This window comes from Chelonia mydas, chromosome 2, assembly GCF_015237465.2.
Source record: "Chelonia mydas isolate rCheMyd1 chromosome 2, rCheMyd1.pri.v2, whole genome shotgun sequence".
Lineage (NCBI taxonomy): Eukaryota > Metazoa > Chordata > Testudines > Cheloniidae > Chelonia > Chelonia mydas.
In genome coordinates, this window is record NC_057850.1 from 131,606,382 (window position 1) to 131,620,275 (window position 13,894).

General features: G+C 42.6%; 1 protein-coding gene and 1 long non-coding RNA gene across 4 annotated transcripts in view; one reads left to right on the plus strand and one right to left on the minus strand.

The window, feature by feature from the left end:
- The window catches only part of MYO10 (myosin X), a 275,484-nt gene that overhangs the window by 239,812 nt on the left and 21,778 nt on the right, over positions 1–13,894 (plus strand). For all 3 annotated transcript variants that reach the window (XM_043540239.1, XM_027829665.3, XM_043540240.1), the window contains exons 26-30: positions 683–806; positions 2,614–2,857; positions 5,187–5,282; positions 10,571–10,664; positions 11,612–11,667. In XM_043540239.1, coding sequence (XP_043396174.1) covers positions 683–806; positions 2,614–2,857; positions 5,187–5,282; positions 10,571–10,664; positions 11,612–11,667 — 614 coding nt within the window. The remainder of the gene's footprint in view (positions 1–682; positions 807–2,613; positions 2,858–5,186; positions 5,283–10,570; positions 10,665–11,611; positions 11,668–13,894) is intronic.
- Positions 11,871–13,894, minus strand: part of LOC119565636 — a 63,067-nt gene continuing 61,043 nt past the window's right edge. Inside the window, exons 6-7 of the long non-coding RNA XR_005224433.2 lie at positions 12,054–12,118; positions 11,871–11,941 (exon numbers count right to left, since the gene is read on the minus strand). This is a non-coding gene — a long non-coding RNA (uncharacterized LOC119565636). The remainder of the gene's footprint in view (positions 11,942–12,053; positions 12,119–13,894) is intronic.

The following is a 13,894-nucleotide window of genomic DNA, read 5'->3' on the forward strand; positions in this document are numbered from 1 at the left end:
CATTTCAGACATGCCTAAGTGAGTTAGTTATGCCAATAGAAGTTAAGCAACAAACTCACTTAGCTGTTTTTGAAAATCCCACCCTGTATTCCTGACTGACAGCTCCAAAATGAAATTATCAGCCCAGGAGAAGAAGATAAACAGACTGAAAGTCTGCCCACAATGCAAATTGGGAGAAGAAAGAGCCTTGTTCCCAGCAACACTGCCTATTCTGGCCGCCCTTATTTGTCCCCATGGCATCTTTCCTTCCCCACAGGAGCAATTTGGGGATTACTATCAATGAGAATAATAACTACAATGGGGAACATTATGTTCCCAGCTAGAAGAGTATGGAGATGGTAAAGATCCTCCAAGAGCTGTTTCAGAAGTGGGTAGGGTTAACTTTCCATATGTGTTTCTCTCCTCTCCCCACCCATCCCCATTATTCTGTTGTGCAATACATACCTGACCACGGAGCATGTGTTGTAGAAACGTCACAAAATGTTATGGTATCAGACTTCAAAAAATCTGCTGTATAAAAATCTAAACTTTGCTTTTTCTTAAAATGTTTTTATTCTGCATTAGCCATTAGCCATTCTGCTGTAAGCTCCTTCCTATATTAGAGGCAGTTAACGTTTGTTTGACATGCTGTCCTTCTTGCCTCCTGGATGCTCATTTCACCTTTCTTCCCTTTCTTCCACAGTTTGAAGACAGTGAAGAAGACTTTGACTCCAGGTTTGATACAGATGACGAACTTTCCTATCGGAGGGATTCGGTCTACAGTTGTGTCAGCTTGCCCTACTTCCACAGCTTTTTATACATGAAAGGTATAGAGCCGACCAGAGCTGGTTAAAGAACCAAAATGTTCAGAAATCTCTCTAGTATTTTCCTGTTTTAAGGATTACAGCTCCACTTCAGTACTGCTTGCTGTTTTATGATTTCATTAAGGGGTGAGAGAATGACCTGGAGAGAGCCATTCTCAACTTAAGCTCTGACTGCAATGTCTTGTATCAGGCAGATTGCAGATAGTTCCTCTTCTGCAAAGGGACATGGACCAAGCAGCTCAACTTCATTACCTTTTATAGTCTGCATTCATTTCACGTAACATCTTCACTGACGAGTGAACAGCTGAACGTTGGATATGTCTTATAGAGAGGCAAGAAAGCCTAGAAAGCCAGGTTGTACCAGAGGTAAAGGAGAGACCGTTCCTCCCCAAAGACCTTCCAATCTAAACAGATAAATAAAAACATTCTGACATGCAGTGTACTAGGAGCCAGTGCCAGAGACCACTCTGAAGTCAACAGGAGTCTTTCAGTGGGCTTAGGATCAGTAATCCAAAATAGGTTATATTACAAAGCACCATGAGAGATTTAGGAAAGAATATATTCAGGAGTTTTTTTGTTATGATTCTTAGTTTTCCCAGCAGATGAGTGGCAACAGCCTATAGGTTGTATTCTGTTCTATATATGAGGTTTATCAACGTAGTGCCCTCACGTAAGAAGATGTGGGAACTTACATGACCCACAAAAATTTGCTCTACCTTTCCCCTCTAACAACAATGACAATTACTCTACAAACCATGCAACACCACAGCAACTCTCCTTACTAATCACAACATAATTCCGTTCACAAATCCAATATTACAAAAATACACCCACCCCCCAAAAATAAATCCTTAAAACCAGTTAAAGTTCCAGAGGGCATATCAGACATAAATCACAACCAAATTAATGAGTAAATATCCTCCAGATACATTGCCATCCTACAGTGGACAGAGTTAAGATTGTCTGAGTTTGTGTCAGCATGATGACTGTGACTGATTCGTATAGAGATGGCGAGGCATGTGTGAAAAGGTGATGTATGCAGAATGGCTTTATGCTGTGGCTTGGCCTACCCTCAAAAGTTTTACTACTGTAACTATGTTGATTGGGGGATGGGATTTTTGCCAATGTAGTTATATTAATAAAATCCTAGTGGGGTTGCAATTAGTTCTGGTATCACTTATTTTGCTTCCCAAACGATAATAAGCTATATCAGTATAAGCACGGTTATACAGGTATAATTGCACCCACACTATGGGAGTTATGGTGCTTTAACTGTGCTTGTATAGTTAAATCAGCAACAGTTTCCATGGTAAATTCAGTTTCCTCAGCTGTACCAGCTCTGGTAGTTTTGAGTTTGGTATTATTTGCTCATAACAACCTTAAACGTTTAGGGATGTTTTTTGTAAGTTTGAATATGTATTAAACTCTGGTGTTAGCATTGCTTTTGTTGGGATAAACTACTGGGGCCTAATTCTCATTTACAGTAAGGCCTATTTACACCGTTCACCCACTTTAAAGCTGTTGTACATTCCCAGAACAGTGTGAGGTGGCCTTAGAGTATATGAAAATGAGGTCTTCAGTCTCATGATTCATAACAGAAAGGCAGCGATATTGTCACTTCAGTGATTGGTTAACACCTTTCTATCGTCAGTGTTGATTCAGTCTCTTGATTTAATTATAAATAAAGGTTACTTATTTGTTAGTTTCTTCGAGATAGACCTACTCAGGGTATTAAATTTTTTAGATTGATGTTTTTTGTTATTTATTTTTAATGTAACCTTTTAAGCTAATCCTCTCTCTTTTCTGCCAGGTGGTTTAATGAACACATGGAAGCGACGCTGGTGTGTCTTGAAAGACGAGACCTTTCTGTGGTTCCGTTCCAAGCAGGAAGCACTCAAACAGGGCTGGCTGCACAAAAAGGGGGGTGGATCATCTACGCTTTCCAGAAGAAACTGGAAGAAACGCTGGTTTGTCCTCAGACAATCCAGGCTCATGTACTTTGAAAATGACAGTGAAGAAAAGCTGAAGGGCACCATTCAAATCCGAACAGCTAGGTAGGTTTAGATGTGCATTTTGGTTGGACATAGCTTTCCATAAACACCTGTCAGGGCTCAACCCTGAAAGGTGCTGAGTGCCCTCAACTCTCATGCATTCGTACATGTGTTTATGTGTGTGTGAGAAAAGAACTAAGCACTGTCCTAACTTGACTCCAATTTAAGTCAACTGAGGTCTTAATGTAATCAGACCAACGTTGAGCACATTTGAAAATCCCAGCCATACTTATTCAGTATTCATTCAGGACAGTTTGAGAAATGCTGTCACGCCTTCAGCCACAGGGAGACCTGGAATGAAGAAGGTGAAAGAAGTATTCTCTAGCCTTTAGTCTTAGTAATCTTTAATCTACTGTGAGTCACAGTCAGATGTCTTCTCAGGGAGGCCTGTAACCACAATTACATTTTCCTTTACCTTTAATATAAATGCACTGATTTACTGGCCAAACCAGTTTTCTAAAAGTATAAGGCGGTTAAAAGAGGGCTTTATCATGGAAGCTGGTTACAACCTTAACTGTGGAGAGGCTACCATCTCTCCGCATTATACCAGATTCTTATAATTAATCAAAGTGCTTTCAGTCACTAGAAAGTACATTTTCACAACCTTTAATTGTGCAACCTGCATTGACTTCAATTATAATCAAGTCACTAGAACTCCCACATAGCACTTTAATAATGTAGGAGTGGGAGTATATACTGTTATCAGGTACAGATAGTTCCATGTGTGTCGCAATTCCAAGCCTCTGAAGGCATGTTTGAAAAAAAGATTTTCTATGTGAAAATGTCTTTAGTTTCTCTTCTAAAATTTCAGTACGTCTTAGGTTTGAGGGTAGGGGGGTTCCTAAGTGGGTATGAAGATGAAAGACTGAGAGTGCTGTGTAGTCTCAGTTCTGTGTGGCAATGTGTGGAATTTGCCCCACATGGCTTTGCTAATGTATGTTAGGATTGGTTACAACACCTTGTTCCTGTTCTCTGCCTACCTTGAGCAGAGCCTATCATTTGTATTCTATTACTACTAACTTATTTTTAACCTAAATCAAAGATCCATCAAGTTTTCTTTGCGGATGTGACTGCTCTCTCAGTCTACTCTCCGGGCTTGATCCAGTGCCTACTGAAGTGAATGTGATTCCCATTGACTTCAGTGGGCTTTGGATCAGGCCCTTTGAGCATGTACAGATCTGTCACAATAGTAGTAATGGACAGCTACTGACATAGTAAATCCATGAATATAGATCCTGGATTCTTACAACTAGCCTTCTGTTACTCTTGAATTCGATATTCACGTCTACCATATTGGTTATGGTTAAGGCTCTGTGTTTGTCACAGAGGTCTTTCTGTGACCCTTGTGACTTCTGCAGTGGCTGGTGCACCTGGCCCGGAGGCCACCTGAGCAGCTCGGGCAGCCCCCAGACCAGGCTGGGGCAGTCTCAGGCCCCCCTGCCCACCAGCAGCAAGAGTTTGGGTGTGGGGACCTCAGAGCCAGGGGTTGGGGTGCGGGGCAGTGCTTATCTGGGGGTGAGGGATTCCTGGAAGGGTGACAGGAACTCCCCTCCCTCAGGTCCTAGCTCATGTGCTGTCTCTGCCCACAGGCACCACCCCCGCAGCTCCCATTGGCCATGGTTCCCAGCCATTGGGAGCTGCAGAACGGGGGTTTGGGGTGGAGCGGAGGCAGCACATGGAGTTAGGAGCTGGGGTTGCCACTTCCCAGGAGCCAGGTAGGGAGTCTTCCCCTACCCCTTTCCCTCCACGCCACCTGAGCACCTCAAAAGGGTTGGTCTTCAGAGGATGGGTGCTCAGCACTTCCTGGAAACCAGGGCTCTTTAATGTGTCTTAAACTGGGCACCCAAAAACTGACAGACAAAATGCCATTACATTTGAAAATCTTGGCCTGCATTTCTGGCATTTTCAACAACCCCTTGAATATTTTAAGGAGTCAGGGTAAGATCTTATGTTTCCTTTCCTCAACACTGGTTATTTTTTCAGAGATGAGTCTCTTTCTCCTCATTAGTAAGGTTTTTCTTTGTTGTTGTAAGTATTTATTTTTTAAATGACAAGTGGGGAAAAAAAGACCATTTTAAAAAGTTAAGCTTCACAGTGCTTTGAACATGGGTAACTTGGACAGTGGTAACGATGGCCATGACAAATATTGTTTTGGTGAATTGATAATGTTTAAGTAACAGGAGTCTGCATTACACATCTTAAGTGAATCAGGGTAAAACAAGTAAATATTATTCTGAAATATTAGCATGTCTAAGCTGCTCACTAGAAGGGCATTGTCACTGTGCATGGGGTATCTCTCTAGCGTTAATTCTGGCATTTGCATCCATTTCAGAGAGATTGTTGATAATACCGGTAAAGAAAATGGGATTGATATAGTAATGGCCGACAGGACCTACCACTTGATTGCTGACTCTCCTGAGGATGCTAGGTAAGAGAATCATTAAGCTTTTCATCTCCATATCATTCTAACTCTTGCAAACAGCAGCAATGTATTGACAGTCTTTTACATGCAATCTCTGAAGGTATTGGCCAGCAGTATTAAACACACTGCATTTAATCCCCTTTGAAAGATCTTGTGAGGCAGTTGGAGACTGCAGCCACCAGAGGCTGCCAATGGCAGCGTGTTATAGAAAAGAGCCATATCAACAGTGCTGCGATAACCAGGATTCGGCCATGTGTCGCTTCCCAGCCTGCTCCCTGTGACAACCTTTAATGTGCTCTTGCCTGTACACGGTGATTTCCTTTGGCCACTTCTCTCACTGCTTTTTGTGCTTCTCAGGCCCTTCTTTACCTGCTTAAAAAACTGATGCCATCTGTATGATCCAATATAGGCTGTCTGAAATAAAGCCCTGGTCTGGCAGGCTCCTACACTGTTCTCTTTGCAGGATTAGAGCTTAAAATCTTTTCATATGTGAGATTTCACATGGTCACTGTAATTCAGAGGAGTGCACTCACATTCACAAACGAGAAGACTGGTATTTAGAGCAAAGCACGTGATCTCCATCTGCTCAGCTGTTAAAGGTCTTAGAATCTGATACGGATCCTTGGCAGCAGCAAGGAAAAATTGCTAACTATAGTCTCATGGGCTCAGAGCAAGCTAAAGCTGCTAGATCTATTACATTCCAAATCCAAAAATCTGAATTTAAAAAACTACCTGCAATGGCTGAGTGACAATATCCTACTTGCCTATCACATCATTTACAAAACCACAAGCATTCAAATGTAAGAAAATAAATAAAGTTATTTTTAAATTTTACACTGCCTGCTGAGCTAGACTCCTAGGACGAGAAGTGAGGATATGTGGGTATTTTTACTCAGTGGCCTCATCTAAGTTACTTAGTGCTAGATCAATAAGGGACTTAGGTACCTAATTCCAATATTTAGACTCCACTGAGATCCTGATAACCCCACTCACCTGCCACCTAACCATGTAGACGCCTAAGTCTGAATCAGTAAAGTTCCCTAGGTGCCTAAGTTTCTACCAGGAGACATGCAATATCACCTAAGTTCTGATCCCACTGAGCTGTGCAGCATCCTAGCTCATGCCTAAGCCAGGCCTAGTGGGATTCACAAGCTAGGCATTTCCCTGCTTATCTTGCGTGTGGGGTGACCACACCCCACACGATTGGGCCTCACATAAAAGACAGCTGGGAGTGACCAGCTTGGGAGTTTTTCAGATGGGGTGTGTGTGTCCATCGCAGAATGCTTAATAGCCCAGTGGTTACGTCTCCCACACTCCACATAACTGTCTTCAAATCCCCAGTCTGCCTGAGTTGGAGCAGGGACTTGCACGTGGATAGCTGGTGGTGTGGCTCCTTCAATCTCTCCTGTTGAAGCTGTTCCACTTTGTATAAATAATTGTTCACTGGACCAGAGAGAGACAGACTCTATAGCCTGCTGGTCAGGGCACTCCCCTGCGTACGGAAGACCCAAAGTCAAGTACCTGCTCTTTATCAGGCAGAGCAAGGATTTGAAATCAGATGTCCCACCTCCCAGTGAATACCCTAAACACTAGGCTATGTAAGTGAAGGAGGGGCGCTCTCGTTCATGAGCACGTGAGAAGGCTGACCTGGCTTAGCCATCTAACTCCAGAAGTGGGTTCAGGGCTGTGAATCCTAAGTAGAGATAGATGCCTCCCTCCAACCTGGAGCTTGGTGTCTAACTATGTTTGAGGGGCAGGTCTTAGGTCCCCAGACCCCATCCTTGGCGCTTCCTAGTGGCTGCCTTAGGTAGCTCCCCATTCAGCATGCTGGCTTCTGTGGATCCTATTCTTAGCTGCCTTTCTCTCCCCTGGCAATGTATAGGGAGCCTGGGCACCTAACTCATGGCTGAAGGTTCCATTAGGCAGCAGGGCATCTAAAAGTCAGGTGTTTCAACACTGAGCCTAAGTCCCCTTTGTGGATTTAACCCTTAACATTTCTATTACTCTTTTTTCTCATTTGTAAAATGGGAATAATGCTTCCCTCCATCACAGGGGTATTGAATATAAATTAATTAAAGTTAGTAAAGGGCCTTGACATCTTCTGATTGCAGTTCTTCTTGTTCATACTTTAAAGGGCTACTTTTCATAGGCTATAACAGCATAGTTAATTCAGTGACCTCTTTTGAAATTAAAATGAGCTGCTAAATCTTCCTTAAAATTATAATCTGAATCCATTTGTAAACTTTCCATTATTAACTTGAGAGATTTGTCATAAGATACAGTAACATATTTATGACCATGAGCAGGCTGGGAAGCGACACATGGCCGAATCCTGGTTACCACATATGGCTCTTTTCTGTACCATGCTGCCATTGGCAGCCTCTGGTGGCGGCAATCTCCAACTGCCTCACAAGTATAAAGATCCAGTTAGCTACTTTTGTCTGTTTGAACTACTCTACTCTCTGGCAAACTGCTCTATTGAGGAGCCAACAAGAAATTACCAGAGTTTAAGGGCTTTCATGTTCTCAGTCACATATCTCTACCTTTTTCCGAAACACAGGAGGAGACAGCGACTTTAGTTTCAGTGTTGGTTTAGTATACACACCACACATATTCAGGTTAATTTACCTGCTGGCGTTTTCCCTGTTTCTTTTTCCACAGTTACACAATTGTTCTAAAATACCTTGGTTCCAGTGGGAGATGTGTGAAGATTTTCAGAGGTGCTGAAGTCAAGGGAGCTCTGAATGTTCAGCACTGCTGAAAAGCAGGTCCAAAACTGATTTAGAAGAATCTGTTTACTAATTCTGATTACATTGAAGTCTGTGTTGTTCCCTATGCAGGTTAATCTCACACATGGGATGGAAATGCCACAAATTTTGTACTTCTTGTTTTCTTTGCATTGTTCTGGTGTTGGGCGAAGGGACACATGCATGCAAACAAACAGTTTGGGGGTTAGCAGAAGAAACCTGCTGATCCTCTGAGACCCAATCATTAACTTGGTAACTGCAGAGCCGAGTGCCATCTTCCTTTCAACCAGATGCAGGGTTTTCATTCACTTTTAACTACGTAATTTTAAAAAAATATTTTAGGAAAATATGTACACTACTTGTACTTGAAGTTAAACTTTGATCACTTTTTTAAAAAATACTACTACGTGCCCACACTAGCTGTTGTATAATAAAAGGTTTATAGGTGGCTTATACTATGAGGTCTGGCTTCTTTGATATGATTTAATTAATACACTGGATTTTAAGTAAAATACCTGTGGGTCAGAATCTGGAAAGGAAAGGAAAGATGAATCACTGTTTATAATCTGTGGGAATACTTTGGGTTTAGGATCCTTTAAGAGTTGAACCTATCCTTCCCTGCCTCTTCAGAGAGGCCCTTCTCACGTTAATACTCCCTCCAGCAAGGGAGGGTTGGAGGTGATGCTCTCTGGAATCTGTGTCATTCTGAGCATTGACTGGGGAGCTGTTTGACAGCTACTAGACACTTGGTTAGAACTGGGCCAGGCGTCCATAATGAAACCATTTTGCCTGCTTTCAGATTTTGTCACAAACCTAAGTTTCAGGCCAAGTTCAGGAAAAGGCTTGTGCAACTTTTGATGAACGTGAGTTTTGAGTAAACCTGGGCTAATTTATGACCATGAGTGGAAACCATGTGAGACATTTCCTAGATTTGAATGGTTTCACCCGAAACTTGGCTGCTCTTCTTCAAGAATTGCCCCTGCCAATCTCCGTTGCTAGGGCACCTGCACCCTCAGGATGCAGGTACAGAGCCAGCTGGAAAACAGTGTCCAATGTGGATCCAGATTTTTCATCCAGAGGTACAAAAAGGACCATAACCCTATTCTCAGCTTCTTTCCTACTGCCATAGGCTCTGGATCAGAACCAGCACTCTAGTTCACTCCCCATTTCCTAGATACTGAAGTTTTTATAGCTGCTACTAATTAAAATGTTACCTTTGTGGAAGGAGTTAGGCAGGCTACTAAACCCCTGGCTGTTGTGATGATGTTTTAACAACTTAGTCTGTCTCGAACTGTTACCAGGAGTCCAGTTTCCAGATGTGTATGGGTGTGGAAACCTGGCATTTCCTAAACACCACAGTTTTCAATTACGTATGTGTAGGCAGAGGATCCATGAATGTAGGCAATTGTTTCAAAGAGGCCTCTAAACTTAAATCCACAGTTTTGCATAGAAAATGCTCATGTATACACAACTTCTGCACCTGAAAAACTGCAGTTGCAAAAAATGTGAAGATGCAGTTTTAGAGGCTGGGATGAGGCCCTTTGAAACTTGGCCCTAGGGTAAGTATCTTTAGAATGGCAAGTTAATATCTCAAAGAATGACGTTCAGGAAACCTGCATAACTGGCCAAGTTCGGTGCTCATATTTCAGTGGGATTGCACAAGGTAATCGGGTTCTAACTCTACAGGGACCAGAAGTAGATGAAATATATCCCAAAGGCAGACCACGTGGCTGAAGTTTAGCCCTCCTGTAGTTGCTACTCAGGATTACAGTTGGAATAGCAACTCCTGCTCCACCACCTGCCAGCTATTTCAGGGTACCTGACCACTGGATTGGAATAAATTGACACTGGGCCATCTTCAGGACTTCCTTCCAAAGCAGCCTAGCACAGACTGATTTTTGCCTTGCTCCTGACTACAGACAAAAGGAATGTGTGGGGAATTCTTTTTGTCCTCCCCCTTCCCTTGCCACATGCGTAGAGGACTTAAATACGAGATTATATAAACACTCACTTTTTCAGATTTATGGTAATAAGAAATGTCCAATCACAACATTACTACATCAGGATTTGGGGAACCATTTGAGGTGTGAACATCCAATGTTTTAAAACAAACAAAAAAATGTGCAGATTACTAATGTATCTATTCCAGCTGAACTGTTTGCTATATGTTTGGGTACATCCAGGTCATAGAAGGGCTTCAGTGGGATTACAGTCAGTTCTTTAGAGATACTCTTTGTTAACACAAGGTATTTATCTTCAAATGGAATGTTGCAAAGGGGGTTGGTATTGGACATCTAGGAAAAATACTCTGGGGTGGAGGGGGTATTCAAGGATATTCTGGTTATTTCTTCTAGGATTCTGTCATTATTTGAACTGACTGCATAGAGGCTTGCTGGGTTTTTTTGAGTGCTGAGAACAGAGATCCTTTCTGAGGCAGTTCAGAAAACCTGTAGAACCTGTTGCTTTTCTCCAGGCCACAAATGTGATAAAAAGGTTTCTTGGGTGTGAGCCTTTTGTCATGCTGGTGTTTGCCTTTCTCTCTTGCAGCCAGTGGTTCAGTGTGCTGAGTCAGGTCAATGCTTCCACAGAACAGGAGATCCAGGAGATGCATGATGAGCAGGCAAACCCACAGAATGCTGTGGTGAGTCAAAATTTAAAGGCAGATTAAGCAGCATATATTTTTAGAAAATAAAGTGCCTGATTGTGACAGGGGCTGACCACCTCTGACAATCAGGCACAAATTTCCTTGTGTATGTTACCAACATATTTGTGGTAGTGGCTAGAGGGTCCCATTGTGCTAGTCACTTTGCACTCACACATAATGAGAAGATGGATCCTGCCCCAGGGAGTTAAAGCCAATATCTAGAGGTTAACATTTCTTTTATTATTCTAAATTTCCTTTTTACTATTTATAGTCTCTTGATTTTTTTTTTTTGCATTTCACTGTCCTTGAGCAAAGAAAATTATTAGTTGGTTTCACTTTTTTTCTAGTCAGTTTCCCAATCAAATTTTCATGCTCCAAAACAGTAGGGCAGTACTTGGGGTTAAAGTACTGGAAAGGCATACTTGTTTGATTAAATTAAAAAATACAACTATTTGTTAATTTAAAAAAATATTGGAACATTTCCGTTGGTTATTTTTACAGAACATATATCTGGGGGGTGGATATAACTCATTCAGTTTAGATAGTGCTAACAAGGAAACTAAAAATCTAGATTTCTGTTTGATGTTGGCTTCCCAAAGTTCTATACTGTGTGGTGGTAAGTTCTTGAGGGTATTGTAAATTAGGTCAAAATTGCAACTGAGTTGTAAAACTCAGAAAAATAGAAGTTGTTTTTGAACTTGCTTTGCAGTGAATGTAACTAAAGCTGATCTGTTATTAGATCTGTTTATCTGAAACCCTTTTTCCCTTTCCCCTAAATTTTAGTGGTTAGAAGAAACTGGCACCTAGATCTATATAGTTTTGCATAACCAAAGAATGCAAAGTAATTCCCAGTTTTGCTTATACCTAGAAGTAATAGATTTAATAATATATTCTAGTGATATTAAAATGTCTTCCTCTTTTTTGGTTGGGTTTTTGTTGCACAGGGCACAATGGATGTTGGACTGATTGATTCTGTGTGTGCTTCTGACAACCCAGATAGGTAAGTTCCACTGATATTTTTGGCTCGGGTGGATGTTTCCTCTTTCAAAATTTGACATTTTTTACACTGATCTCCATATTTTGCACATGAAACTATTTCACTGCCTTTCCTTTTTGATCGTGCCAAAATTGAGATTTTCCAACATAATGTATGAAGTGGGTGGAGAAGGATCTGCATCAGTTCTAGTGTGGGTTCTGCTGACTTGCCTGGCACAAACGTCGCTCTTGTTTGGGTCAACATGTGCATCAATCAGCTGTCTTGTTTCTCAAGAGGCCTGAAAGTAGGAGAGGAACAATAATGACTTTTTATTTATACAAACTGCTTTTAAAGAACAAGGCTTCTTGTTTTAAATTACTGTAAAAAGTAGGATTTTTATCTACCCTTACCAGGAAAACGCCTTTGCATTTTGTTATGGATCTCTTGCATTTCCCTTTTCCTTGGAGGTTATGTTCTAATAAGAAAATTATTTGGATGACACATACAGTTAGAGCAGAATGTTTTTGGAAAACATTGATTGACATGTTAGAAATGATTTATTGCAACCCCAGAACTCTGGCCAGGATGTACTTCACTTCGAATAACAGTGCATAACAGAGGAGGGAAAAACTGACATTATTTTGGAACATAGGGCTAGGTTCACTAAGAAATTTAAGCATGGCTAACTTTTGTCACCTAGAAAACCACAGAGATTCATAAGGCCAGAGTTCAGCGCCTAGGCTGCCTAGAATGGGATTCACAAAAGCCAGCATGCTAAGAGGTTCTTCACCTAAACCAGCCAATAGGAGATGCCAACCTATGGGATGTGCACTAAACCCCATCCCTCTCTTGGAGATAGGTGCCTAAGTCTTGGCTGCAGGGAGGAACTTCCCTCTACTTGGGATTCTCAGCTGCAAACCTCTCAGGCTTAGGTGCCTGTGCCAATTTGGGCGGGGGCAGAGGGAGCAACAGCAGCAGGAGGAGGCAGAGAAGCTCACTCATAATTTTGAGCCCAATGGCTAGGTTACTCATCTGGAATGTAGGAGACCCCTGGTTCAAGTCCCCCATCTGCCTGAGTGAGAGAAGGGATTTGGCCAAGAATCTGCTACCCCTCAGCTGAGTGCCTTTAACCACTGGGTGATGGGATATTCTGATCTGAGGCTCCCTCGGTCTCTCTCATTGAAGCTGTTGCACTATGGCAGGGATGGCCATAATTTACCGATGTACATTGCCAAAGAGACATAGTAATATATCAGTAGCCTCCATCAGCCCTCCCGCCACCCACAGCACCTCTTGCCCACTGGCAGCCCCGCCGATCAGCACCTCCCCCTCCCTCCCGCCCACTGCGATCAGCTGTTTCTCAGTGTACAGGAGGCTCTGGGTTGGAGTGGGGAGGAGCAAGGGTGCAGCAGGCTCAGGGGAATGGGGCAGGAAGGGGCGGTAGCCTTGGGGTAAGGGGTGGAGTGGGGGCAGGGCCTGGGGTTGAGCAGTGGAAAGTTGGCACCTGTAGCTCCAGCCCCGGAGTCAGCACCTATGCAAGGAGCCACATATTAACTTCTGAAGAGCCGCAGGTTGGTCACCCCTGCACTATGGGCAAATAATGAATCATTGGGCAGGAGAGAGAGCAAGCATGAGAATGACTCTGTAGTTGGTGGTTTTCCAGTTATGTTTTTAATTATCCTAAGCATTTGGCTAAAAGTTATGAAGAAGGTTGTCCTGCCCCCAAACATTTTGTGTAGGTTTTCTCCATAGGGGCCCACACTGGTAAGCGAGCTCTGAGCACACTTATTGGATCAGGCCCTGCAGGCAAGTTATGCAGAGGAAAACCTGTCTTCGCTAGATTTGTGCATTGCTTTGGGGCATAGATATCCAGACACCTGGCATGGGGCTGCAGTGCACATGCTCAGAGACAGCAACATAGGTATCTAGGGAACTTTAACTGCAAAAAAATTAGGCCCCGCGTGAGCTTATGTGCCTATTGATTTGGGGGCAGCTGAGCAGGGCTTTGTGAATCCCAGTCAGACCTGATTCTGGGATTTAGACACTTAAAGTAGCAGTTATATGCCTAAGTCCTTTTGTGAATCTAGCCCATACTAGCTTGGGCCTAAACAACACTGCAGTGTTATCAGGTCAAAAATGCAAATGATAACAGTTCCTTTCTATCTCCTCATTTACAAATATGCATGGAGCAGCTGTTCTGAAATTATTAACCCCACCACAACCTACAAAGATCTGAACATTCCCAGTTACC